This window comes from Schistocerca americana, chromosome 4, assembly GCF_021461395.2.
Source record: "Schistocerca americana isolate TAMUIC-IGC-003095 chromosome 4, iqSchAmer2.1, whole genome shotgun sequence".
Lineage (NCBI taxonomy): Eukaryota > Metazoa > Arthropoda > Insecta > Orthoptera > Acrididae > Schistocerca > Schistocerca americana.
The window spans coordinates 817,282,429-817,309,454 of NC_060122.1; the positions used below are offsets into that span (position 1 = coordinate 817,282,429).

At 38.6% G+C, this 27,026-nt stretch overlaps 1 protein-coding gene across 1 annotated transcript in view; it reads right to left on the minus strand.

The window, feature by feature from the left end:
- Positions 1-2,020: 2,020 nt before the first annotated feature.
- LOC124612293 (mortality factor 4-like protein 1) overlaps positions 2,021-27,026 on the minus strand; it is a 134,615-nt gene continuing 109,609 nt past the window's right edge. Inside the window, exons 10-11 of the mRNA XM_047140401.1 lie at positions 12,040-12,124; positions 2,021-2,793 (exon numbers count right to left, since the gene is read on the minus strand). Of these exons, the coding sequence (XP_046996357.1) occupies positions 2,709-2,793; positions 12,040-12,124 (170 nt within the window). The 3' untranslated portion in view covers positions 2,021-2,708. The remainder of the gene's footprint in view (positions 2,794-12,039; positions 12,125-27,026) is intronic.

The following is a 27,026-nucleotide window of genomic DNA, read 5'->3' on the forward strand; positions in this document are numbered from 1 at the left end:
ACATGCTACACTTTGTTTACAGTATGTAGTGCATTACTGTGGATTAATTTGTACTTCTTAATTGAGTTCACACCAGTGTACAGGAAATCTGGTACAAGATATCGTCCAAATTTTTGAACACTGTTGTTTGCAACTTTACGCTCCACCTAAACATATACTGCACTAAACAGAGAGTAGTGTGTGGCCACCGGTGGGCACTCGCCATCAGGTATGAACCTCTGCTGTGTCTGCTGGAAGCCTCACAGCAGTTAACAAGTTAAAGGTGTTGAAAGCAATCCACCTTTAGTGGGTTTTGATTGGCCACAGGTGCCTACAGGAACAGGCCCCATACTCAGCTTGTGTGGCGAGTTCCAATTATACACCAAGCAGATCAATGATTCCATTCAAATAGACATCTAATCATCTGTATTTGAAAAGTCATGAACTGAAGATGACGGTTGAAACAGTTTTGAAGTTTTATGTGTCTTTCCTTCTCCATCTTTTGCACTACCACCTGTTTCAATATTTATGCAAGTAAAGGTGTATACATAACATTTAGACCTGCTGTAAGACAACTGTGCTGAGAGAGAGAGAGAGAGAGAGAGAGAGAGAGAGAGAGAGAGAGAGAGAGAGAGAAACTGAGTAAGTGAGTGAGTGAAAGAGAAAAAGAGAGAGAGAGAGAGAGAGTAAATGTATCAAATTTACATTTTATAGTGTTTGTAAGCTTCTGAGTCAAGTTTGTAACTAACATAAGGGATTAAGAAAATCTAATAGCTGAGTATATTTCAGGTAACTCATGTCTGTCATCTCACTACGATATGGTCACTTTCTGAATAATAATAATAATAATAATGATCTTCAGTATTTAGACTGTGTCAAAACAATTTATCTGTGCATTACTCAACAAGGTCATATGGAGTAGCAGTACTATCACATTCATGTGCAAAAAGGAAGAGGGGGAAAAATTTGTTACACATCAATAAAGATACAAGTGAACAGTTGTCACATACAACAAGAGAAGTTGATCACAAAATGAGTGCCAATTCATTACAAGAAAGCAAACAACACTTAACATGTCAATGGAGAGTTTACATTTTTCGAAAAGAGAATTAATACAGTGTCCTGCGTCCAAAATTCTATAAGCAAAGTTAGATGCTCTGAAAATCTGATCTGTTTTCTCAGTTTAAAGTCTCATACATAACGTCACTAATCAGAACATATGAAAAAAGCAAGCCTCAAGATACAAATATTTTCTACAACCACTCCAGAATTTCCTATAATATGTGGCACCAGAAATTTCTGAAAGAGCAAATGTTGTATACTATTTGTTCTAATTTTCTTTAGCCTTATAGACAGGGGTTAGAGAGCACAGTAAATTAGCTATACCCTGTGCACCGATTGCTACAGATAGGGTTGGGGTGTGTGCCACCTCCTTCATACAACATAAGTAACTTATGAAATGGCCAATGTCATTGTTCTTCATCTAGCGTAGCCATTAATTTGAAATGGCCAGGAGATATAGCAAATGCTTAGATATTTGATACAGACTGAACTGGCACATTTTCTAGAAATCTTAAACATTAGAAAATAACATGAACATTCAAGAATAATGGCACTATGATTTTACTGCACCACCATATGGCTTTCAAAAGCTGCAAAATCTCAAGTATGTACACTGTCTGAAGATTTATGAATTTTACTGATTCTGAGCTAGACATAGTGAACGAGTACATAATTTACAAATGATTCTATCTTGTGTAAGTATCAGAATTTGTAACAGTGGCCTATCATTTTTGACTGAGGCGCAATTCCACTATGAACCACAAATTCATAAAAATGTGAATTTCTTCTGTTCAATCAGACTTTGGGATGTATAAAAATTTAATCATTGTTGCTTACAATCCCTGATAAATGTGACTAAAAATCATATCTATCTGAAAACAAGGCAGAATGAAACTGTTTATATTAAAAATTTATATGACAGGAAGAAAGTAAGGTTTTATTTTAACTAGTAACTTACTTTTGGAATAAAACACACAACTTTTTCCACCAGAAAGTCCTTGCTTTCTGTAAGTCCATCTTTTATTGCAAAATAATGAAAGCCAGAAAGAAACAGCAGTCTCAAACCAATTTTAGTGGAAAGCAAGCACAGACAATACATATATATATTTGTAACTTCTAAACAGCAACTGCAAAAGGAGTTACAATTTCTCTGCTGTAACATGTACATTTTGCAAACAGAATACATATACACAATCAAAAGACCAATTGAATATGTTCTCATAAAACATACTCAACAGAAACACAATGAATAAGGAAGCCTCCTCAAATATGCATGTGAGTGTACAATACAACTGCAATCAGATTACTGAAATGGCAAATATATTAATGAGAATTCAGATCACTGTAAATCTCTATTAAACAAATATTGGTATTTTCTTATTCTACTGGATGTTCAGATACACCCTTGTGCAATGTGGTGGTATCAATACAACTGTTTCCACTATTTTAACACATACAAGGTCTCAAACTGTTTTTTGGCAGTCAACTTATTAAACCATGAGAAATACAGACCCCCAAATACAATGTGATTGTTATTTGGATACAGTGTTTACAAAAATTGCCTTAGCAGAATGCACAGTCAGTCTTAAACTCTAAATACTGTGACAAACTACAAGCTAACACTTATAAACACGCAAGATAGAATAAAAAATACTTATGAGAGGCAATCACACAGCTTTTCTGTGATACTCAGGTGCTGCAATGTGGTAATCCTGTACAGCTTGTAGTGATGAGTAATTTTTATGTAAGAATCTGAAACAAGTAAAATCTGGTAACTAATTTTGTTGTCTTTTTTGATATTGTATGTGGTTTACACTACGAATTATTAATAAAAATGTGCAATTCACTGTCCATTCTATATTGATTAACCAAGGTAATTCTGTAAAAAACTGTAACCCAAGTTGCAATAAAGTTATGTCATCAGCCTGTTTGAGAAGATCTCATCTAATATTTTTATGACAAAATTCCACTCACATATTGCAACAGCCTTCTCATAAGGGAAAAGTAAGGAACAGATTAACATCTGGAAACTACATACAAGTTACATATGCTGCAACTACACTTTACTGACACCACAAAAGTCATTATACCTTGATGAACAAGAGAAATATTTATGGAAGAGGTTTAACATACACCCCCCCCCCCCCCAACATTACTATAATATTTGATACCCGGAATTTGTAGCCGGTTATCAGTACTTTCTGTTACACAAAGAATAAAAATCATGCCACTATGGCATCTTTCCCTGTTATGTAATTGTACTATATAATACTATGAACCATCAACACTTACTCAGAACTATAATAATCAGTATGTAATTCATTTGATTAGAAGTAGTTATAAATGTTAGCATCGTTATTACTTTCGTCAATTAACTGCAATTAGATCTCAAAAGTTCAGTTTGGAAAATGTTATTGTAAATCGATCAAAAAGCAAGAACCAAATTTAAATTCACATAATTTCAAGTGATATGTAATTTCAAACCCAAATTTGTAAACTAGAATTAATACCATTACTAAAATAATTAACTGATCATTGTTAGCACATGTAATTAACTCCATTACTTCTGTTTGGATGCATATTTCAAAGTTATGAGCCATTAAAGAAGTTAAACAAATTGTGTATATATTACGTAAATGTTAGCAATATTTCCCGATCGATAATTGATTTGTATTTATTAAATTAATGAGATGCATTATTATAAAAGAGTCATATTTAATTTTCAATCTTAAATTGTACAATTTCTAACCTAAAGCTCATCTGTAATGAACTAATATTTTATGATGTAAGTAATCTTATTGTCAACCTTTTACATATTTGTAACTTTTAATTGTAACTATTAATTTCATTATGGTGTAATAATTGAAGTAATGAACACTCATTGTTTGGAATATATATGAGCAAACGCAGCAATGCAGCGTCAGGGGTTCACTTTGTAGTCAAGTCTTTTCAGTAACTCAGTCTGTCAACTGTTGGATTGTCAAAGAGACTATATGTGAAGTTTGATGTATTCTGCAATGACTTTGGAAAAATATTTTCATCAAAAACTAAACCGCCGCAAATTGTATGACCTGGAGTTTTAATTAGAAGGAATCACCAGCTACCCGACTCAGGCATATTACAAGATGTGTACAACAAAAATACTTTGTTACACATTGCCCTTACTTACATCCACTCCAGGTGTAAATATATAAGTAATTATATTAACGCACCGATAAATAAATTATATGCATTCATGAAGTAAGGAAGATGTCATAAGGTTCTCAGAAGTGTTGAAATATTTACAGAAATTCACTGTGTTGCATAAACATCAGCTGCATAATTAAACTTTACCTGTAAATTTTTTTGTGAATACAACTGTCTAGATCACTTAATATGCAAGATGTCACTGAATGGTTTCGTCATAGAGTAGGTATGGATGTGCCAAAGATGAATGGCCAATAGCTGTGAAGCATGAAGCCTTCTCAATCAAATGTCACATCTCTGGTGTCTAATGACAAATCAGTGTGGCCATAGTCATCATTTGTGTTAAGAGCTGATGTTTTGTTTTGCCAGAAAAATGATATGTGTAATAATAGAGCAAGAAATTGTTGCGAAGTTTCACATGAAACTTGGAAAAACTGCTACTGAAACCAATCTCTTACTGAAATAAGTGTATGGTGAAGACTTGTTTGTCATGTCCGCAATTTTTTAAATGGTTTGTAAGATGACCCAGAAGATGTTGAAGATGAAACACATCTTGGACACCCTTCAGTATCAAAAATAGATGAAATTATTGAAAAAGTAGGTAATATGATTTGATTTGACTGTTATTGAGTATTCGATTGATTGCTGAGACTGTAGGAATTGAGAAGAACGTGTAAGGCACATTTTACGTAGTCAATTGAACATGAGAAAAGTGTAAGCACTGAAAGTGATCCTAATTTCTTTGAAAACGTGATTACATGGGATGAATCTTGGTTTTTCACTTATGATCCAGAAACTAAGTGCCAAATCAAGCTTCACCAAGAGTAAAAAGTGTTTGAATCAGCAAATCAAGGTTCCAAGTGATGATGATGTAAGCATCATAATGAATTTTGACTAATTAAATAAGAAACTTTTCCGTGGGAACATGTAGTCACTTTCCATCCTAATGACTATTGTAACCCCTTCAGATGTGTACATTACTGGGACACAAAAGCACTGAGAGGTTGTATTGATTTATTAAAAAAATTAATTTAAAATGACATGGCTTGTAAATCGAGAACATTGTGTTGAGGCATGCCACTGCGGAAGATTCCACGGACACATGCTGATCCACAACCATTGACTAGCTGCACACAACTCAAGGATACTGGGATGAGCATAATGCTAGATACATACATTTCTCAATAGAGTTCCAAATGCTAAAGAAAATGAAGTGACTTAAGGAGAAAAGCAAGGGGTCTTATAATCTTGTTTAATTTATTATATTTTATCACCCAAGACTCTCTCCTTAATAGCTGCACGTTCCATCTGAGATTTTCTTTTATTTTGCCACAATAACAATACAAACCTCCAACATCTTTTGTTATTTACACCAATATACCTGACAGCACAAAAAGTGGCAGTGAGAATCAAAGCCAGTGTCGAAGACTGGTGCAAATGAAATGCAAAATGCAATTTTTTTTTCATATATGTGGAAGAGGAATAATTACTTGAAATATCATGTAAAACTGGTCCTGTCTGTGTTATAGACCTTTTCTGTGAACAGAGAAAAACTTTTCTGAAGGACACAAAGGGTGAGAGTGTGTTATTAGCTATTTGTACACTATCAAGCTCCTTAACAACATTGTTTTTGGTTATCACTGTAACTGAATGGTGAAAATGCAGGCTTTCTTTGTCAAGGAACAGAAGTTTGATTCTATGTTAAATTGCAACAGTTTGTTTCTTTTTCTTCCTTGCATTAAGAGATACAGACCACAAGAAAAGTATCCCTCTATTCTGATGACACGCACTTAATTTTCAACAACAGAAGTGAAAGTTTTTAAGACTGTCAGTCAACGAGCATCACATGTGGTAGCAAATATTACGAAACTGGCGGCAACACTTATTGTTAGCAAGCCCATATTAAATTACTCTGACTTTTGAAATAATAATAATAATAATAATAATAATAATAATAATAATAATAATAATAATAATAATAAAAGATTAACAGGAAAAATTCACAAAATCATATTAAACATTTGGGAAACAGAACAGATCCCTTCTGAATGGAAATGCGCACTCATCCATCCACTCCACAAAAAAGGGGACAAAATTGAACCAAATAATTACAGGGGTATCTCACTCGTACCGCTCACATATAAAATCCTATCAAAAGTTCTCATGAACAGATTAGAAGAACAAGCTGACCCACAAATAGAAGAATACCAGGCTGGTTTTCGCAAGGGACGATCAAGCACAGAGCAGATCTGGCATCTGAAAATGATTCTCCAGATGAGAAACACCCGTAACACAGTGGTTACTTTTGTAGATTTTAAAAAGGCCTACGACTCAATAGACAGAGTACCGCTCTGCAAGACGCTGGAAGAATTCAGCATTGACAGAAAGACAAGAGCAATCATTTGGGAAACATTAACTGACACAGTCTCCAAGGTTAAATTTATGGGGGATATCTCGGAACCATTTGAAATCCAAACTGGAGTGCGACAGGGTGACGGACTTTCACCATTACTCTTTAACATCATTTTTGAAAAATTTATAAGGACATGAGAAAAAGAAGTCAAAGGAATCCAACTTGGCATTAGAAGAGATAATAGATTCAATGTGAAGTGTTTAGCTTTTGCGGATGACCTTGCAATCCTCACAAATAATAGAAAAGAAGCCACTAACACCATAGAGAAGTTACACGAAATTGCACCAAGAACTGGCCTGCAAATCTCATATGAGAAAACCCAGTACATAGAAAGAGTGCCACAAGACAAATTGCCTATTGTGACAACCCATGGGAAAATCGTACAAGTACCACATTTTAAGTACCTGGGAGAAATCATCCAACCATCAGGGATCAACCTAAAGGCCAATGAGGAAAGAATTAAAAAACTACAGAAAGCATATAAACTCACGTGGAACTATTACAACAAAAAGTCCATATCCATTAACGCAAAATTGAGGCACTACAACACTGTCGTACTTCCGGAGGCACTGTATGCATCTGAAACAATACAAATAGGTGGGCAAACTAAAATCAAAGAAATAGAGAAACAAGAAAGGAAAATTCTCAGGAAAATTTTTGGCCCGATACAAGAGCAAGGAATCTGGAAGAAGAGACCAACATCAGAATTATATAAATACACAGACAAGATTACGGATACAATAAGGAAAAGAAGAATGCAGTTCTACGGACATATCCACAGGATGAATGAAAACAGAATTTCAAAGCGAATTCTTAAAGTCATCAACTCAGGCAGGGGAAAAACAAAATGGATAAAAGAAGTTGAAGAGGACCTCAGACAAGCACACATAACAGTAAATGATGCAGAAAATGTTCCTGAATTCAGTTCTATCATCAAAAAACATAAATTTGACACCACAACACAGAAGAGACCAGGATGCAAATGGACAGCAGAGCGAAAGAAACAACACAGTGAACACATGAAGAAAATTTGGGCTCAGAAAAAACATAAACAATCATCATAAAGGAATTCAAGTTCAAACACTCTCTTAAATGGGAATAATCGAAAATATAAATAATAATAATAATAATAATAATAATTTTCCATTTTTAACCAGACATTACGTCTGAGAAAGGAAAGAAGAAATAATAATAATAATATACACTCCTGGAAATGGAAAAAAGAACACATTGACACCGATGTGTCAGACCCACCATACTTGCTCCGAACACTGCGAGAGGGCTGTACAAGCAATGATCACACGCACGGCACAGCGGACACACCAGGAACCGCGGTGTTGGCCGTCGAATGGCGCTAGCTGTGCAGCATTTGTGCACCGCCGCCGTCAGTGTCAGCCAGTTTGCCGTGGCATATGGAGCTCCATCGCAGTCTTTAACACTGGTAGCATGCCGCGACAGCGTTGACGTGAACCGTATGTGCAGTTGACGGACTTTGAGCGAGGGCGTATAGTGGGCATGCGGGAGGCCGGGTGGACGTACCGCCGAATTGCTCAACACGTGGGGCGTGTGGTCTCCACAGTACATCGATGTTGTCGCCAGTGGTCGGCGGAAGGTGCACGTGCCCGTCGACCTGGGACCGGACCGCAGCGACGCACGGATGCACGCCAAGACCGTAGGATCCTACGCAGTGCCGTAGGGGACCGGACAGCCACTTCCCAGCAAATTAGGGACACTGTTGCTCCTGGGGTATCGGCGAGGACCATTCGCAACCGTCTCCATGAAGCTGGGCTACGGTCCCGCACACCGTTAGGCCGTCTTCCGCTCACGCCCCAACATCGTGCAGCCCGCCTCCAGTGGTGTCGCGAAAGGCGTGAATGGAGGGACGAATGGAGACGTGTCGTCTTCAGCGATGAGAGTCGCTTCTGCCTTGGTGCCAATGATGGTCGTATGCGTGTTTGCCGCCGTGCAGGTGAGCGCCACAATCAGGACTGCATACGACCGAGGCACACAGGGCCAACACCCGGCATCATGGTGTGGGGAGCGATCTCCTACACTGGCCGTACACCATTGGTGATCGTCGAGGGGACACTGAATAGTGCATGGTACATCCAAACCGTCATCGAACCCATCGTTCTACCATTCCTAGACCGGCAAGGGAACTTGCTGTTCCAACAGGACAATGCACGTCCGCATGTATCCCGTGCCACCCAACGTGCTCTAGAAGGTGTAAGTCAACTACCCTGGCCAGCAAGATCTCCGGATCTGTCCCCCATTGAGCATGTTTGGGACTGGATGAAGCGTCGTCTCACGCGGTCTGCACGTCCAGCACGAACGCTGGTCCAACTGAGGTGCCAGGTGGAAATGGCATGGCAAGCCGTTCCACAGGACTACATCCAGCATCTCTACGATCATCTCCATGGGAGAATAGCAGCCTGCATTGCTGCGAAAGGTGGATATACACTGTACTAGTGCCGACATTGTGCATGCTCTGTTGCCTGTGTCTATGTGCCTGTGGTTCTGTCAGTGTGATCATGTGATGTATCTGACCCCAGGAATGTGTCAATAAAGTTTCCCCTTCCTGGGACAATGAATTCACGGTGTTCTTATTTCAATTTCCAGGAGTGTAGTAATAATAAATTAACTCCATTGCAATCTAGCAGAATGGCAAAATTGTCAAAAGCTGATTACTCAGTCTGTGGTTTCCTTATGTTTGTGAACATTTTTGTTTAGACTTTACCATGACTGTTACTAATATCGAATGAAACAACAAGTTTACTGTTACCAGTTAGTGTTAGTTTATTGTCACAAGACATTTTGAAGGGTTAAACCTCTATCATCAGGTGGAATTATACGCATGGCACATGTTTTGTACTATGACTTTGGAACAACCTGTGGCGTCGTATCTACGGTAGTCAAGGGCTCCTTTTCTTGTCATGATACATCACATCACATACACCATCACTGACAAAGTGCAGTGTTATATGTGATGCATCATTGTCAAGGAAAGATCCCTGTGCCAACTGGAGACAGTGCCACAGGTTATTCCAAGCTCATTACACAATGCATACATGCCATTTTAATCCACATAGTTACAACCTGATGATGGAGAGTTAAACCTTCAAAATTTCTTGTGGTAATAAACAGTAACTGATAACAATGAAATTGTTGAGTCATTCGGTTTCCTTATGTTGCAGAGTTCATAATCCTAACACATTCAGTTCATATTATTGTTCAGATGGTTTCTTTCTGAACTTGGTTCTGACTTTCATTGGAAATAAATGCCATAAAATATCTAAACACTACACAATGTCTACTAAATAAAAACACTATGACACATGGGATTTTTTTCTGCCTTACATTCACTGAAAAAAAAACTTGGACTGTATTCATGAAGTTGTGTATGTGCATAATTATTTAAGGTAATCAACTGCCTGAAAGGTGAAAGTAATGAAATGCATTACAGTTAACCAGTAATTATTGCACAAAACAAAGTTCATCTTCAGTTTTATTATATACTTTTAATTATCTACATGAAATATAAAAAAAAAGTACGAGCAAGGATTAGAGTCCACATTGTCCAGGTTGGTTAGCATAGACTCTAACTGTTGCACGAGCTCTCCTATTGAACACAGTAAAGTACTCAAAATCTGATGACTGTTGATCTCAATTTTTTCGAAAACAAAGGCCTAGTGACCTAAACCATGAATGGACACATAAGACAGACTAAACTGCTTAACTCCCTCTAGGATACCTTCTCATGTCAAGGAAAATGTTTCTCCTGAGTAATTTATCATCTTAGATGTTACTCCTGTATGTCATGGCAGTATTCTACCGCACTGACTGACAGCCGAACATGACAAATTATGTTTCTCTACACACCATTTATTCTACAATAGTCAATGACGGTACACAATTCAAGGCTGGATACCCAAACCACCACACTTTGGGTATTTATACACAGAGACATGCTGAAATGAAATAGACTTGGCTATCAAGAGGATTACATGAAGCCTTCAACGACTACAACAACAGATTATTATAAAAAGATCTCTGGAAAAATTCTGTAGTGGCTCATGTTTCCACTCTCAGACAAGACAGTGACTGTAACTGAAGGCAGCAAACAATAGTCAGAAATGCTTAACTCTGTTTTCCAAAGTTCTGGTACAATAATTCTAGCTTGAAAAATTATAGATGCTGATTAATTAATGATTATGATCACAGTTTATATTGTGTGTATAGGTCTCAGTAGAAACCAACAAAAGCACATCCAACATATAACATTTAAAGAAATGAAATTTCATTATTTGTTTCCTTTGTAACAATATCACTCAGTCACCTGCAAGCAGGTGAAGATCACAATGTCCCACATGGCAATCTGATATTTTAACTGAGATTGATATTCTGTTTTCATGAAGACAGTACACGTACAATCCAATTACTGGTTACAACTGTTTCTGTTCCTGCTAAAAAGGTCAAGCTGTGATAGCTGATTTCAACAATGCAGCATTTTTCTAGGTATGAACCTCTGTCCAAATCTTTGAAACAGACTTCACCATTCGGTAATTGGGGAGGGGGGGGGGGGGGCTCCGTTTAACACATACTACAAATCACAGTGTAACTGAGCATTTCTGATACACAAATCATCGCCAGAGATGAAAGAAGTGATAAGAAACAGAAAAAAATCTGAGGACTGACTGAGAATTGCATTTTAAACCTTCACATTTATTGCCTGACAGCAACATATTCACCAACTATATTGTTTGTCAGTGAGACTAAGATGGGAATAACTATTCCACATCAATCCGACAACTACTACAACGGACAACGAGAATACAGCAAAAATCTTACAGGCTTCCCAGTGTTGACAACAGCTGAAACTATTATTTGCCAATATTGCCACCACAGTTGTGTGTCCATATTCAACATTACTATGTTTTACAGAACATTAATAATTTTTAATTTTCAGTTATCAGTCTATGATCATCTTCCTGACCTTTTTTGTTATTCATACTACATAACAACGAACTTCTTTCAACTATAACTATTCACATTTATGATGGTGTCACTATAGTGTGCCTTTTGCTTATATTTTATATATACGTACAGTTCTTTAACTACTGACACAATCTTTAGTAAATGTCTCTAATATGACATATGCCATCGGCAAATGCTGATTGTGACAAGAAAGCATTACTGAAAACAAAGAAACTAAACAACAGTGACTCACTGTCATTTTTAAAACCACATGAATTATATTTTTCCAAAATGATTTACTAGGAATCACAGTTATTCATTAATATTTTTGCTAACTGTAATTTCTTCGGTAACACCACACAGACCACCTGAAAAATATGATACTACAATACTTCAATTAATAAGCTTATTAAAATCTGTTTTACCTGAGAAAATCATTGATGTACGCTGTTAACAGTGCAATACTCTTGTCGTCTAGTGGTGTGTATGCCAGCACACTTCCAAGGCGAACTAAAAAATAAAAATTTATAATTTTTCAAAAGTAACAACAATTACAACAATGGGATATTCAAGAAAAAGTGTCATTAATCATTTGGATGACAGATTGCCACTCATGTTACAGAGGAGAGCAAACTTAGGAGAACATCTTTTCTATTATAAAGAAGAATTACTTCATATTTAAAGAGACACACAAAACATTCCTCTTTTAAATTGAAAATCTCGAAACAGGGATGAACTTGGGGGAAAAAATTTCTACAACATTCTGTTCATGTTAGAAGTTGATACAAAATTTAAATGAACAGTTTCTTTCTGTCATTGGCAACAAAGTTCACAATTTCAGTTTCCAGCAATACCACAACTTGCAATGTACTTCTGTTCTGTAAGATATGTATGTGGAGAACACTAGGAAAAATGGACTACATGGACTACCTTTTCATGCTTAGTGATAATTGCAATGAAAGCGATGTTTTTCCCATGACTTTAGAATCATATTTTCAGCAGTATCAATTTATGATGGTTCAATAACAAGTTATCTGTTATCTTATGGACTTATTTTTACTACTGGTGACTGGAGGGAGGTGCAGCATTCAACTGCATCATTTTAGATTACAGAAACCTTTGTAACATAATTATATTTCATTGAGATCAAAACACAATAACCGTTTCACAGAAATTATGTGTATCCACACATGACAAATGTCTTTGATGATAGTTGGAAGAACAAATCATAAAATGCAATGAAATCATGGCTCTGAATAATGGCTGTGCACCATGGAGGGGGAAAACAATCGAAAGGAAATAATAAAAAGCAAGAGATTAAAAATGCAAATACAACATTTTAAAAAAATATAAGGAAGGGTTGAAAAGTAGCACATAATAAATTTTTGTTGTTGTATTTGTGTGGTTAAAATAGCAGCAGTAGAACGAAAACTCCCCATTTTACGTTTAGATGATGTGAGGTGGCAGACCTCTCACAGCAGCAGCATAAAATAATGCTTAAAGACACCATGTGCAATACATGTAATATAATGACAAACTGTACCTGACACTGCAATCTTATATCCGAGCACTAACAGGGAAGACAATTCATCATATAACAATTGTAATTAATACACTGTTGTCAATCCTATCGACTCAATAAGGATGAAGCTGATGTAATGAATTAAAATTTGTGCCAAGGCCGGGACTTGAACCCGAGTCTCCTGCTTACTAGACAGATACACTATGTGATCAGAAGTATCCGGACACCTGGCTGAAAATAGCTTACAAGTTCGTGGCACCCTCTGTCGGTAATGCTGGAATTCAATATGGTGTTGGCCCACCCTTAGCCTCGATTATAGCTTCCACTCTTACAGGCATATGTTCAATAAGGTGCTGGAAGCTTTCTTGGGGAATGGCAGCCCATTCTTCACAGAGTGCTGCACTGAAGAGAGGTATCAATGTCAGTCAGTGAGATCTGGCGTAAAGTCGGCATTCCAAAACATCCCAAATGTGTTCTATAGGATTCAGGTCGGGATTCCGTGCAGGCCAGTCCATTACAGGGATGTTATTGTTGTCTACTCACTCCGCCACAGGCCGTGCATTATGAACAGGTGCTCGATCGTGTTGAAAGAGCAGTCGCCATCTCCAAATTGCTCTTCAACTGTGGGAAGCAAAAAGGCACTTAAAACATCAATGTAGGCCTGTGCTGTGATAGTGCCATGCAAAACAACAATGGATGCAAGACCTCTCCATGAAAAACATGACCACACCATAACACCACCACCTCCGAATCTTACTGTTGGCACTGCACACATTGGCAGATGATGTTCACCATCCATTCGCCATATCCACACGCTGCCATCGGATCGCCACACTGTGTACCATGATTCGTCACTCCACATAACGTTTTTCCAGTGTCCAATCATCCAATGTTTATGCTCCTCACACCAAGTGCGACGTCGTTTGGTATTTACCGGCGTGATGTGTGGCTTATGAGCAACTGCTCGACCACGAAATCCAAGTTTACTCACCTCCCGCCTGACTGTCATAGTACTTGCACTGGATCCTGTTGCAGTTTGGAATTCCTGAATGATGGTCTGGATAGATGTCTGCCTATTACACATTACAATCCTCTTCAACTGTCGGTGGTCTGTCAGTTAACAGACGAGGTCACCTGTACGCTTTTGTGCTGTACATGCCCCTTCATGTTTCCATTTCACTATCACATTGGGAAACAGTGGACCTAGGGAGGTTTAGGAATGAGGAAATCTTGTGTACAGCTGTGTATGACTAGTGACACGCAATCACCTGACCAAGTTCAAAGTCTGTGAGTTCCGCAGAGCGCCCCATTCTGCTCTCTCACAATGTCTAGTGACTACTGAGGTCACTGATATTGAGTACCTGGCAGTAGGTGGCAGCACAATGCATCTAATATGAAAAACGTACGTTTTTGGGGGTGTCAGGAAACATTTGATCACATAGTATATGTTATCCACTACACCTCAGTTGGCATTGTGGCCAACACAGCTCCACCACCAACTATCCTAATCCAATACCCTCCCTAACACAAACTCTAATTCACACCTCAGCCCATCTTGATTTTCTCCTCCTTAAATAATCAGTACTGCCAAGGCTCTCCAACACTGGAACAGCACCCCAGGAGGAAATCTTACCTGTACCTCAGATATAGGTGATCTATCATTTTGATGAAATTACACTTTCCTGGAGACACAGTATGTTTATTATTTATATTTGTTAGTGTTATAAGGTAATTCATGTCACCACTGATGCTAGAGCTGTTTCACGTGAAATGCGAGGGCAATGAGACAGGGTTGGATCTTCGCACGTGCGGCAACTTCAGCTAGGTTGGAAATCACTAATATTTATATGATAACCATCATCTGTGAGAGGATGGAAACCCATTTGTCATAATAATGTGTAGATTATTATTATTATTATTATTATTATTACTATTATTATTATTATTAACTGAATTACTACCCTGTAACTACCCTGTAAAAAAGCTAATATATGTAAAGTTGATTATGTACAAACTGATTATAACCGAAGTCTCAATTTCAAAATGCTGTAAAAAAATAACTACAGCTCAGAATACCATCAAACTTGAACGGAATATTATCAAAGATGGGGGACATGTTACAGAAGCAAAAAAAAAAAAAAAAAAAAAAAATTTACTGGCAGATGGAACTATATTGGCAGAATACGCAAAATAAATGACATGGGGTACACAGCTGTTCCTCAGTTTGCATTTGAGATGCTTGTCATGACTGTAATGCAGGATCGTGCACTGCTGATAATTCTCTTTTATGAGAACAGTGACTGTGCACTGTTAGCTCTCCAGACGTTCTGGATGCTCAAGGGTATGAAAAAAGGGGTTGCTCTGATGTCTGCCATTGGCCTGGAGAAAATGATTATGTAATTTGAAAAGACAGGTTCTTTTGAAGTGCAATGTGGCAGAGGGAAGAAAACAACAGATCCAACATCAGTAAAAGATGTGTCCACAGCACTGCTCGAGGAATCGAGCAGTGGTATGCAAATATGCAGTGCAAGGAAAATTGCCCCAACTCTGGACATGTCTGTGACCTGACAACATTGTTCATTGTAGCCCCCCCCCCCCTCCCCTGCCACCACCACCTCTAAAGAGACAGGTCCTATGGGTGCTGTTATCTCTACCATCACTGGTAGATACTATTAAGAGTGTTTTCCACACCAACACCATTCCAATCTTCCAACAATGTGGATATGTAGGTAGGATTATTTTTATGCAAGATGGCACTCTTCTGCACAATGAACAGCTTGTAAAGTAGCACCTGCTGCAGAGGCATTTTGGTAATGCTGGAATTCTCAGCCGTAATTTCCTTACAGCCTGGCTTCAATATCATCTTATCTTAATCTGTGTGACTTCTGGCTGTGGGTGTTATCTGAAAAATGTCACGTTCAGTGCTCTGATTACTAACATACTTGTACTGAAAGCACACATTGCGTAACACATTCTGGACATGACCTCTGAGAAATTCTGATCATTGTGGAACATGCTGTTTCTCGATTCTAACTTGTGGCAGAAAACAGTGAACAGCATGTTGAACAGTTCTCACACCAGTCTCATGACAACTGTAAACCCATTGTTACTTTTTACACAGTCTTCTGGTCTCAGGACAATTAAAAACCTATTTTTTCACATCCAATGTGATACAATCTTGCTGTGGTGGATGGGTTTACGTAACTAATAGGGCCACAGCTGTTGTATGCCAAACTTGTGTGGTCATGCATATTGCACAGTATGATTGGTTTACTGTGCAACTCACGCTATAGCCATTGTATTGCGTTTCATCTGTCCTCTGCAACTGAACTCATTAACATTGTGATGTTTACAGCGCTGTTCAGTGGAAAATTTTTCGTTGAATTTTTTTGTTTCCTTAATGTTTCCCCCTTCTTCAATAATATTCCATTCAAATTTTGCATAATTCTGAGCAATGCTTCATTTATTTACAGCTTTCATTCTGAACAATGGATCGTTTTTTTGGACCTTGAACTTTACTTACAATCACTCTGTATTTAGTCAATCAGTAGGCACCAACAGTGGTATCATGTTGATAAAGTGATATTGTAAATAATTTGTGCAATCACGTGAGTGCTGAACTCTTTCAACAATATGCCAGAATTTAAAATGAGATGAGAATTTAAATTCTTTGAAAAAGAAGAAATGAATTTGACTGCTTGTTGAAAATAATTTACTAAAGGAAAGTCACACACAAATGTGAATTTGTTTTCTGGTATAATTACATACTGAAGGGAACCCCCTTGTATCCAATTAAGTTTGCTCAGAGTACAAGAGCAACACCCCTCAAAAATAATATAAACAAATACAAACTTGTTGATAATATCCAATATCAATAAGCACAATCAGTTTCACCTGAATGTGGATCAGTGTAACAGGCACACCATATTTTTGCAAAGCTGAGGGAAAATTCATGTAAAAAGCAATCAGGAAAAAAAATATTACATGAAACAATTCATGTTTACTAAATTAAACATAAGCAACTGCACTTTGTGAAAGACCAACTGATGGCTGCCAAACAACATGTCAGATAACCACAAGCAGCCAACCGAGGCTTTCAGAAAGAGAGAATATCTAGTTATAAACACCGGGTACGCCATTAAATGAATGTATTTTTGCAGGCCACTATGGTCTGGAAGCATTTCTCTTCTCCACTGCCAAAGAAATTTTAAGTGACAGTGATAATAATAATAATCATGACTATATCCTGAGGCACACATGGTATATGGTTAATGGTGTACCATGTAAGTAGTACAATCAGCAACATTTAGACACATGGACACACTCCTGCCAATCTGCATGATGCTCTTTGTGACAAGTATCCAAACAAGGAAGCTACAAGCGCCTCATTGTTCCATAACAAAGCATGGCCTCATGTTGTGGCTACCATTTGGATCACGTAATGAGGCTAGAGGGTGTCCAGCACCATTCATGCATTTATTACCTAATTCTATCACATTAGCATTTTTTGACCCATATTTGCATTATATATATTTTCTCTCTTCGTATCAGACTTCCTGTTAGGTTTCGAGACTTCAATGTGTAACACAAATTTTAGCGTTTTCAATGAATTATCAATATGAAACTGGATCTAGCATTTGTTTTGGTATACACCAGCCTCTGACCCAGTAAATGCAGTTTACATATCCAATCTTCCACATTCATTCGGGAAGCACAGATGGCTTTCCTGTAGGGTTTTTGTATGTGCAATTTTCTGTCTCTCAGATTTCTTTACTGATATAACAACTGACACTGCGAAACAAATTAGTCTATCTTCCTTGAGCTTTTTCCTCTTTACACGGGCTCTCTACATAATGAATAAATGGAAGAAAAAACAATTTCAGTATATGTTCTGTCAAGTTTAGAATCACCAAGCCCACTGTAGAAAGCCTCGTACAAGTAATACTTTCAGCTCAGTGCCAACACAGTGCACAGACATCAGCATATATAGGTAAAATTGTTTTATGTACTGGATGTTCTGAAACTCAAGTCCAACCAGAAGAAATTTGGAGGCAGAATTTGTGCACATTTTAAAAAGAAGCTAAGGAGATTGAGTATTAATGAACTTTGCTTCAATGAATGCGTAAGATTCCTTAGGCAACAATTTGAGTGGAATATGTTTTACTCAATCCTCACATTACCAAAAGAGAAATGTAATTAACACACTCAATTTGTCTCAAGACTGCTCAACAGATAAATTTGTGAATCAATATTTGACAATCAGGTACATACACAAAACACCGCAGGAAAATAATTAGTTGGATAAGAGAAAGAGGAAAGTTATGACAATCTTGCTTGTAATGGTGTCAGTGGGAAACTGTTACTTTTAATAGAATCTTACTTTAAAGATAGACAACAATACACAGAAGTTGTGTATGATAATGGAGAGATAATCGAAAAAAGAAGATCAAAGATAAGAAATATAAATTTTGGTGTGCCACAGGGCTCTATCTTGGGCCCCTTCTTATTTATTTGCTACGTGAATGATTTCCCAAAAGTATTAGACACCAGTCGTCATTACTATGTATGCTGATGACACCTCTGGGGTTTGCTGGGCACGTAGTAATGATGCCCTAAATTCAGTGGTACAGAATTTTCTTGAAAAAGCCCAAACACATTTTGAAAAAGAAAACCTGAGCGTCAATATTAACAAAACTAATTTAATTTATTTTAATACAAGTGGCTCAAATACAAATACTGTCGTAAATGAGGACATTCAGGAAATTACCTGTTCAGAATGTAAATTTCTGGGGATATATGTACAGATGACAGACTTTCGTGGAATCAGCAAATAGATCATGTCTGTGGTAAAATAACATCTAGTCTGTATTTACTAAGGAGATTAGTTCAATATCTAGATATTGAAGCAATAAAAATAGCATATTTTGGGTTGGTGTATCCCCATCTATCTTATGGAATTGTATTGTGGGGTGGGTGTAGCCAATACAATATAAGAAGGGTATTTGTATTGCAGAAAAGAGTAATAAGAACTATGGCAAAAGTAAGACCCAGAACTTCATGCAAAAACCTGTTTATTAATTTTAATATTATGACTATCTATGCAGTATATATGTTTCAATCAATATTATTAGTGAAAAAAGACAAAAAAAGTGACAAACGGGAATACGGAAATCCATGATTACGATACAAGACACAAATCAGACTTACATATGGTAAGCAGAAGATTGAATCTAACAATGAATACCCCATTCATTAAGGGAGTAATATTGTATAATTCTCTGCCAAACAACCTGAAACAGCTTTCTGGTGGAATTTTTAAAAATGAGTTAAAAAAATGGCTTATATTGAAGTGCCCATACAGTATGGTGCTGACATGATTTGACCTCAGGAATGCTACGTTAAATATACTTAAATGATCTTTTACTTAATAGCATGGAATCTATATATTTTGTGTATATAATCTAAATGTAATTACTGTAACATTGCCCATGCATGTTAAATACATGTTTTGAGCTGTAAGATTTTAAAAAAATCCTCCACATAATTATCTAATTTTCTGTTAATGAGTCCTGGCAACAGCTTTGTGTGCATACCATTTTGGTTATGAGAGAAGCAAAGGTTGCAGTTTCTGCTGGAAATGAGCACAGTTTTTGTTAGTCATGAGCCAAGTAACAAAGGTAATAAGTCGATTCACATAAAAAAGGAAAGGCAAAGGATCAAATACACAGATGTCACAGAGAGACATGCCCAGCTTGTAGGATGGATGCTCAAGCTGCTCTCCCTGAACTTGGCCATTACCCATTACACTTTGTGTGACCTCGGAGATGTGTAAATGCGTGTTCCTGAGGAGCAGAATCATTCCCTCCATAAGCAACCCATGTCATTTGCTCTTGATGGTCATGTGTAGGCTACAGAGTGTACATGTCACTGTAAAATCGTTTTTCCACGCTCAAGGAATTTGATGAGTATCTCGGATCTTGGATGCTGAGGGCACAGTACTTGACAACGGTTGCTCCCACTGCACGGATGTCTCACTACATTATCCTAAAATGGCATATGCAAATTTCAAACAGTTTGGTTGTTACGAAATTTCATATCTTATCATTTGGACACTCCTGATATCACCCACATGGCATCAGTAAAGAGAAAAAAAATCAATTACAAACTCTTATCTCCAAGAAGTATTATGGACCAGCATAATACAATGGTATCTTTTGTAGGCAAATATGACCATTATTTTTGAAATTATAAAACATTTATAAATTTTTTGATATTTGTGGCAGAACTTGACTGAATGAAGGGATCAGTTGACAGGACACATTTTGAGATATCGAAGAATCGTTGAGTTTAAAGCTGGAGGGTCAAACTGGCCTTTCCACTGAAAACAACACCGATACAGCAAAGGTAAGTCTACCTCTACGTCTACATGTATCATCAGGCTGCTGTCACGTTCTGGAACACTGAAACCAATGAAATTGATAACTAAACAAAAAGTACTAAAAAAGCTGTCTTTTCATTTGCTAAGAGTTCTAAGATGCACTTCTAGGTGCCTCAAACTTGTTTCCACTCCACAGGAAATTTCAATGCTACTGTGGGGATGGTGGGAATTTCTGCTGTGCATAACTGCTCCTGTCTACTGGTTAACCTGTGGCATAGCAGCAGTCACTACTGCTATTTTTTTGTCATCACTAATAAAATTCAAATAAAATGTCTCCTTCTAAACAACACAGCGATGTCAATGTGAAACTGTGTTCTGTCAACAATTTTTTTCTCCACATACAATGATTGATTTTGCATGTAAGCTGTAGTCGTTTTCAGATCTACAAGCAAGAAAAACCGTGTTAAGTAAGACTAACAAACAAACTACATCATTATAAAAATAAAAGTATACGAATATCACAGTAAATATTGCAACGCTGGACAACCCGTAACAGCTGAGGTGCGCGAACTGTCATACTGCTTAAGATAACAAGAAGGGCACATACTTTTGAATTAACCTACAAAAGAACAGTGCGTGACAAAAAACAATGCTTGCTGGTGATAAAACTGTAATACTGTTACATAGTAAATGTTTGTATTTTTATATAACTGCTGTGTCTCAAGTGCACTCAACCAAAAACCAATAACAAACAGGATTTGTGGCTTGTACTTACAACTCCTTTTCACAATCAAGAGGCTCTGTGAAACTTCCTGGCAGATTAAAACTGTGTGCCGGACCCAGACACGAACCCGGGACTTTTGCCTTTCGTGGGCAAGTGCTCTACCATCTGAACTACCCGAGCACGACTCACGATCCGTCCTCACAGCTTCAATTCTGCCAGTACCTCGTCTCCTACCTGCTGTGAGGATAGATCGTGAGTCATACTCAGGTAGCTCAGAGGCAGAACACTTGCCCGCGAAAGGCAAAGGTCCCGAGTTCGAGTCTCGGTCCGGCACACAGTTTTAATCTGCCAGGAAGTGTCGTATCAAGACACTCCGCTGCAAGTGTCGTATCAAGACACTCCGCTGCAGAGTGAAAAGCTCATTCGAGAGGTTCTGTGCGATAATATGACAAACCTGCTAATCACAGAGATCCATCTGCCCAGGTAAGACCAGATGTTTAGAGGCTTTGGATCTCTCACCTAGAGATATTTCAAGTTAGCAACCTGTTTCTTGCTGAAGATGAGGCCCAAGAACTTTACTGACTTGTTAAAATTGAGAATGGTGTGCAGCAATCGATCTGACTTCATTAAATATGTTATGTTCACAATGAAAATTTAAAATTTACAAAGAGGCATTTCCCTGAAGAACATTTAAAGCCAATGATTTTCATCACTACTTCTAGCCTGCTTAAATGTTAAATGCGCCAGTCATCCCACAAGCAACAAATAAAAATTAACTTACTAATAGGGATCACTAGACTGGTCTCCTGACTATGGACTCAGCACTGATAATGGATATTGCCAGCTCTAACCTAATATATTATTCACAAAAAGATAGCACTATAATGGGAATACTCATTCCTAGTGTTGTTTGATGAATTTGTATGCTAGGTAGTATCACAAGCTTTTTCAACACGTTGTTTCCATTCACAAATAAACGCATTACCCCAGGCGATACTTGGTTAAAATCATGAGGAGGTAGTCTTTAAGTATGGGATTTTATGTCTTGACATACCTCAGTTCATTCCATACAGCCCTTGGTGTAGTTGTGCTCCTGAGTGTTATTTATTTGTCCTATCATAAGGAGATCCCAATCTCTACTCCAGAAGCACCAATGTAACATGAATCTTGAGGGTTGCTGGAACTAATCTCTCTCTGTTGATACCCTCTTGAAATGGGATGTGGAATCCAGGCAGCCATCTAACATTACTACGTAGAAGTATTTCTTCATTATCTGGCCTACATATTTTGAGGTTCTATTGTCATACATAGTTTACCTCTTCCATTTGCCTCACTGGCTCCCACATATTTAAAATTTAATTAAATGCTCTGAAATGAAATAGTCCCAGTCTCTCTCCCCCCCTTCCCCTTAAGATAATGTGCCTAGCTTTCATATGTTCTGCAAAGTTCTTATTGAGTGAATTACTACCGAGCCATTGATAACTAATAGTCACTCCTTGATCCACAATAGAACTGACTGTCTTCTGGATTCGAATAAATGCATCCCGAAGCCCTCGTGGCTCTTGTGACGTGTTCCATCACTTTCTCAGCACTGGTCAGTTGTTTGACTACAATATGTCCACTATACGCCTTTCATATGGCTCATCTGATAATACATTTTATGTAGCTTGCCGATGTATGGTAGATCTACCTAAATGGTCATGATCACACGACCATTTAGGTCATGGGTTCCACAACTTCTCCTGAGGCAATACTGGTTACTGCAGGAGAACAACGTGGTTGGTCAATAGGTGATTCTGATTCAGTTATAGGGCTTAGTTCTGTCACTGTTCCTACGCAAAAAAGTCAAGTACGATTTGGTAAGAGGAATCTCTCTACTATGTGACCCTTAGACCATGTGGTTGTGTGGAGGCCCATTATATTAAGACGTGTACTGAAAGCTTCAGTAAGCATAAATGAATTGATGGAGTTCATGGATGAGATACTGGAGAGATTAATAAAATCACTGAATGAAAGACAGGGAGCATACACCTGTTTCACATGACATGTATAGCTTAACAACTACTGCTGTGTGGTTCTGAATGTACTGCAAAGCTACCAATAAAGATGTGGTTTCCATAGGAAAATTCGAAGTCTCTGAAACTGGAACATGGTCACAAGAACATGTAACCATTTTTCATTTTTGCATTGCCTGTGTGATGTATGTACATGATAGGCATCGAAATACAAAATGTTCTTGTTTATTATCTAGTAAAGGTTTATTATTCAATAAAAACCACTGATGTAACTGTAACTGTCTGGGAAGTACGAACTTCTGGCTTAATTTCATGCATCGTAACCGATATTTTGGGAAAGCCTGCAGCTCTCATTCATTATTTAAATAATGAAACACTGTACCAGTTGCACATTTTTTCATGCTTACGCAATGCGTTTTGAGAATTTATTCTCGTAGTCAAGTGCAAATGTTTACATAAGTATTTTGTGTGGTGTCTTCATTTGCGTTGTTCTGTGTCTCTTGCACTGCAGTCATCTCTTTGAGCTTATCAGATACTACGCCTCCTCAGCTATGCAGGAAATCATACACACGCAAACTATCATTCCGATTGTTTGTGAAACATATTTATGTACATTTTGCACTTGACAACGAGAATAAATTCTCTGAAAACTTCTTGCTAAACACGAAAAAATACATAACTACTGCTGTTCTCAAACCAAAAACATTTGAGCAATGCAAAGTGAGCAAAGGTGTCAACTAGCATTATAAGTGGTCAAACAGTGAAACACACTAAATATAGTTTGACAACGGTGTATGACGATCACAACAATCATGAGCCTCCAGGGAGTTCACCACTCTTTAGTGAGTTTGTGCTTAGATAACACAGGGGCCCAGCCTTTGCAGCACCTTTTCCCTTCCATGCTGCATGTCTATCCTCTTGCCATTCTTTTTCCTCTCCCTTGGGGAACATGTCTGGAATATTTTTAGGAATGCATTCTGCATTTTCAGTACCCTGACACCAGAACAGTCCCTCCAGTCTCCCCCCCTCCCCTATCTTCCCTCTGCTTCCGCATTTGACGTTCCTCTTTTTCTTCTTCCTCTCTGCATGCTCCTGAAGGCCAGCCCATACGTCTGACGTGTAACAGGTGACTGGCTAACATGTAATTCCCAGTCCCAAGTAGACAGGTAGGGTTCACACATACTCCCTGGTACAGGCCAGGCCCAGGGAGGGGTGACTGCCTGAATTAAGAATACCTTCCCAAACTGTCAATTGGTCCCTCTGTCAGGTGTGACCTGAGGTGTGAACAATCACCTAAGATGGGTGAGTCTGTCTCTGAGCGTGGGATCCAGTTGGAAGCAGTGTGCCATTAGAGACACTGGTAATCATGGAGGATTTTCGCATAATGAGCCAAACTACTTCTTCTCAGTCAATGTCTACTAAAAGTAAACAGAATGAGGCTAAACCATTCAAAGACTCTCCCAGTTGCACCTCGGTTCCTCATGGTTTCGCATACTGAAGATGGTCAGTCCTTTGCTACAGTTAATCCGTTTTTTATTATTGAGAAAGGTGTTGATGCAATTGCCAGCCATGTGAAATCCTACTCTCGTCTATGCAATGGCACTTTGACTTTGGAGACTACTTGTGATTCTCACGTACACCAACTGCTTGCAGCTTCACTTCTCCACGGCTATCGTGGTCATGTCGAGGCCTATCGAATGCTAAATTCTTTGCACGGTGTTATTTACATTAGGCTACTCGATGGTCTGACCAAGACATAATTCAAAACTACGTGACTGATCAGGGCTCATTGCAGTTGATCGACTGATGAAAAAGGTAGATGTATCCTTAGTGCCCATACACACTCTTTTTCTCACTTTTGGTAGAGTAGTGCTTCCATCACAGATCAAAGTAGGCTATGATGTTATCATTGTCCCACCATACATTCTGAACCTGATACGCTGCTACCAGTGTCATCATTACGACGACGCTTGACTGTACTGTTGACACCTGGAAAAATGTGTAACTTGTGATAGGGGTGCTCACAAGAGTGATTGTCCACCTCCTCCTCCCTGTTGTATCAATTGCAATGATGACCATGCAGCCTCGTCCCAAGATTGTCCGATGTATCTCAGTGAGTGGGCCACCCAGGAGATCTGGGTGATGGAAAAAGTGCCTTACCCTGTTGCTTGCAACTTGCTGGCTAGGGGAAACCCTGCATTTTCACTTAAAGTACTGTTCTTGCTGCATTTCCTTCCACAAAGGACATGGCCACACAGACATGCAACCTTAAATTCAGTACCGTGGTTGTAAAATTGCCCAGTGTCACGATAGCATCCCTGTCTTCTTCTCCTCCAGCTGTGCAACGAGCAACCAAATTTTCGTCTGAAGTGGTGAAAACATCTGCTACACAACCGGCAGGCCAGGAAGTACAGAAGGTACACTCACGGAAAGACTTTTTACATCCCTCCAACCTACAAACATCTGAATCGTCATCTGCCAACAGCAAAGGCTTCAAGAAATCAAGTAAGGGCACTGGGTCTTCTCCTTCGCCAACTCGGAGATCCTCTTCAATGGTGCTACCACGTGATACCCTCACCCGGCCAACCTCTGTGTCACTGGTGTGCCTTGCCAACCGTTTTTTTGCCCTTGACTCTGCAGACGGACAGAAAGAGAATGACAATACCTTTGTAGATCTCATGGAGCAGGATCCTCCAGCCTCTGTGCCATATAGCAGTGAGTCTTTGAAGGCTGGCGTTAGGCAGCTGCCAAGGTGACACCCCTTCATTTTTCCCTCTTCCTCCTTATTCGTAATAACTCTCCTTCAGTGGAACGCTCATGACCTTAGATCCAATAAGGAGGAATATGGCTGCTCTTGAAATTACAGCAGCCACTTGTTCTCTGCCTCCAGGAAACAAAATTGTGTCTCAAGATCACTTTGACCTTTCGCATTTCTTTCCTGTCCACTTTGACCTTCCCCCCCAAGGACATCATTCCATATCATGGGGGAGTTATTCTGCTCATCTGGGATGACATTCATAGTCAAACCATTTCCATAAATATCCGGCTGCAAGCTTTTGCAGTCTGCATTTTCCTTCTTCTCTTCACCTTTTCCCTTTGTATGTTTACATCCCCCCGGCCTCCAGTGTTACTAGGGCAGACTTCTTCCAGCTTGTTCGGCTACTCCGTCACCCCTTTTTGTTGGGTGGAGACTTTAATGCACACCATCCCCTCTGAGGCTCTCCCAGAACCTATTGGCTGACCTTCTAAATCAACTCAACCTCATCTGCCTTAACACTGGAGCATCCACATTTCTTTCAGACTTCATACACAATATTCCCATTTGGACCTCTCATTCTGCACTGCCCAGCTTGCCCGTCATCTCGAGTGGTCCGACACATACTCGAGCAACCATTTCCCACGTGCTATCCGTTTGCTGACTCTGACTGCACCTAAGTGCAAACCCAAATGGCAGCTTTCCAAAGGAGACTGGAAGCTTTACTCCTCCCTGGCGACCTTCAACGAACAACTTTTCCCCAGTTGTGTTAACCAGATAGAGTACCTTACCAATGCTATCTTTACTGCTGCAGAACCCTTCATTCCTCGCCCTTCATCTTTACCGTGCTGTGTCCCAGTCCTTTGATGCACTGAGGTTTGTCATTCCTCGCCCTTCATCTTTACCGTGCTGTGTCCCAGCCCACAGAGGTTTGCTGCGACACATTTCACACGGACTAGCTCTCCATGTCTTTTAACTGTCATCCTGCAATGGCAAATAGTATTCGACATAAACAGTT